This window comes from Fusarium coffeatum (genome assembly GCF_003316985.1).
Source record: "Fusarium coffeatum strain FIESC_28 chromosome Unknown BRIP53273_contig_71, whole genome shotgun sequence".
NCBI classification, from domain to species: domain Eukaryota; kingdom Fungi; phylum Ascomycota; class Sordariomycetes; order Hypocreales; family Nectriaceae; genus Fusarium; species Fusarium coffeatum.
This window is the reverse complement of record NW_022157867.1, coordinates 33978-36896: the sequence shown is the minus strand read 5'-3', so window position 1 is coordinate 36896 and position 2919 is coordinate 33978. Positions and strand designations below refer to the sequence as shown.

General features: G+C 48.0%; 1 protein-coding gene across 1 annotated transcript; it reads left to right on the top strand.

Annotated features, from left to right (window-relative positions):
* Positions 1–1250: 1250 nt before the first annotated feature.
* Positions 1251–2511, top strand: FIESC28_03375 (uncharacterized protein; the record flags this gene model as incomplete). The annotated part of the gene is made up of 7 exons (XM_031157524.1): positions 1251–1276; positions 1336–1438; positions 1493–1641; positions 1694–1750; positions 1799–1948; positions 1997–2422; positions 2472–2511. The coding sequence occupies 7 exons, from the start codon at positions 1251–1253 to the stop codon at positions 2509–2511; spliced, it is 951 nt and encodes a 316-aa protein (XP_031018428.1).
* Positions 2512–2919: the final 408 nt, after the last annotated feature.

The following is a 2919-nucleotide window of genomic DNA, read 5'->3' as shown; positions in this document are numbered from 1 at the left end:
CTCCAGCTCCAGCTCCAGCTCCACACTTTGGCCAGCCAAATAATAAGTATCAACGACCATCCTCTCATCTTCTCCAGCTTCCTTCTCGCCCGTGATCTTTTTTCTCTGCCAATGCAATTGTTTGCCTTCAACTCTGGAATTTTATCGTTTTCTCTATACACCTCTGATAGACCAGGTATCAATTGTCTAGTCGATCACTTTACTGAAGGGACCTAAGAGGAAGAAAAACCCCTCCTACAATCCTCAAACTCAACTTAGTTGGGTCACTCGTCGTCCACCAACTGCCTCAGTCCTGTTTCTTCAGCCAACGAACTTGTCAAGAGAAAGAAAAACTAGACTGGAACGCACCCAACAAACTTCTTTGTTGGATTCTAAGCTTCTGCAGACTTGAAGCTTCTCACCGTCCAGAAGTCTGCTACCGGCATTCCGTCTGCGGTCAATCTCACAATTCGCCTGAGCCAACCCTCTCAAACATCTGCTCTTAATCGACGGCCCGTTATCATTCATCCTTGGCGTTTCCTGGGTGGCTCCTCAATATATCCCCTACACGGAGATCCGCTTCATACAACTTCGAGTCTGAAGCTTGTTTAATATAGTGAGTGCTAATACTATAAACCGCGGGCAAGGCTTCGTGGGGCTTCTTGGGCATCATTTTTCTCTCTCCTTCCTCACAATCATGATTTCCCCAAAGACGTGCCCTTATTCGGCACAATTGCTGGCTACCAACAGCATATGCGCTATTCTTAGGAGCACTACAGTCGACAGCGGTGTATATCTGCCATGTTTCACCAACTTTTGTTGTTGTTCGGCGTTCTTGGAACCTTTTTAGGGTCCATGCCCGGGGGTGATCCTCAAGTTGTTGAAACAGGCCATTGAGCCCCCATGGTGTGCCTGCGAAACTTGCTGCCTTTCTCCTGAAAACGCGTATACTGCATGCTGTGGGTGCCAGCTACCTCTCGCAGTGTCCTGCTTCTAATCCTTATTCTGTTCCTCTCAACGATATTCGCGTCAACTTTCCTCATACACCCTCATGGTGGATCTTAACTTGTTTGCATTCGTTCGTCTGCTAATACTTGCAGTCGTTTTCTCCACTGCCACAGAAACTTCGCTCATCCTGGATTCGAACTCGCGGCACAAGTCCTTTGCGTTATCTTCCAGAGTCAAGCCACCTCACACTGTTCTATTGACTTGTGTGCCTCGTGGTCTGCCTTGATCTTGGACAAGACGTGGAATATTCCACGATTTCCTCCATGGTTGTGATGCCTCCACAAAACAGGTATACTAGCTTTCACATAATGCTTCTTGGACCAATCGAGCTCACCCCTTGTGATATAGTATAAACGAGTCAGGAGGGCGGTACCTTGAAGATGGTATATGGCAACACGGTCGTTTCTACGGCTCCTGGAAGCCCGGAAAATACTTGTTTCCCATCGATTCAGTGAGTTAATGCTTCTCGTGATAGCGGAATGCGCAGTTGACCAACTTCCCCCAGGAAGAACTAAATCGTCTGGACATTTTTCACAAGGTCTTTCTTCTCACCCGAGAAAACAAGCCACTTCGAGTTCCCATTCAACGACAGGCGCCCAAAATTATGGACATTGGCACTGGAACGGGTATATGGGCAATAAATGTGGCAGAAGAGTTTGTTTTCTCGATATTTGTATAATCATGCACTCTGCTAACATGATTCAAGATGCTTTTCCGATGCACAAATCATGGCCGTTGACCTGAACCAGATCCAACCCGCATTGTAAGACTTATATCACTTCGTTCATGAGATATGTATTGACAGTAACAGGATCCCGCCAGGAGTGTTACCAAAACAATATGATATAGAGGAACCCGTCTGGAGCTCGTTGTTGACTGACTGCGATTTTATTCATATGCGCATGCTATTGGGAAGCATCCAAACAGACTTGTGGCCTCGAGTGTACCGCAATATCTTCGAGTAAGTGTAAACACTTCAAGTCAAGTATCGTCGCTAACTGCTAATCAGGCACTTGGCCCCAGGCATTGGCCACCTTGAACACCTTGAAGTGGATTGGATACCCCGGTGTGACGATGATGAGCGCCCTGCAAATTCCGCATTCGAGAAGTGGTCGGAGCTTTTCTTTGACGGGATGGAGCGATTCAACCGCACCGCTAGAGTCATGCCACAAGAAACCCAGCAATTACTCGAGGCCACAGGTTTTGTAGAGGTTAAGCACGAAGTTCACCGCGCCTACGTCTGCCCCTGGTCCTCTGATCGACACGAGCGGGAGATCGCTAGATGGTTCAATATCGGACTATCTCATAGCTTGGAGGCTCTAGCAATGAAACCGCTAGTTGAAAAACTTGGCTTCAAGGCTGATGATGTTCGTGAGCTATGTAATACAGCGAAGCGCGAAACGTGCGTTCTACGGTACCACACATACTGCAACATGTAAGTCTCTGGACTCATTTCTTCTTTTGTCTGGCTAACACAATTATAGCCATGTCTGGACAGCGCGAAAGCCTGGCTCACCGCAGTAAAGTCTTGACTTCGGTTCAGGGGGAGAATGTTCACCTTGGGACAAGTACGGGCATGTCTCAACAAAGCTCAGCACCATCTCATCCTTCGAGCCAAGATTTGGATAAGGCTTCCACCTCCGATTCTTTACTGGGGCAACAATAAGCCTGGATCGACCTCGGACAGGATGTCATGGTTACAGGCGCGGGAGCAGCTATACCCTGACGGTCCCTAAATGGCATCACGGTTTTCCAAGCATGTTGTAGTGCTTCTCGCTTCTCAACCTTTGGCGGTCCTTCAAGTTTCAAGAGGCGCCTTCCCATACAATGGTAGCGTGGCACTGATGGCTGGTGACAAGGATCTAAGCTGGTATCACCAACAGCGGGGCTTTGATCACATCAGTCTGTCAACCATTATGAAGAAGCCTGTCG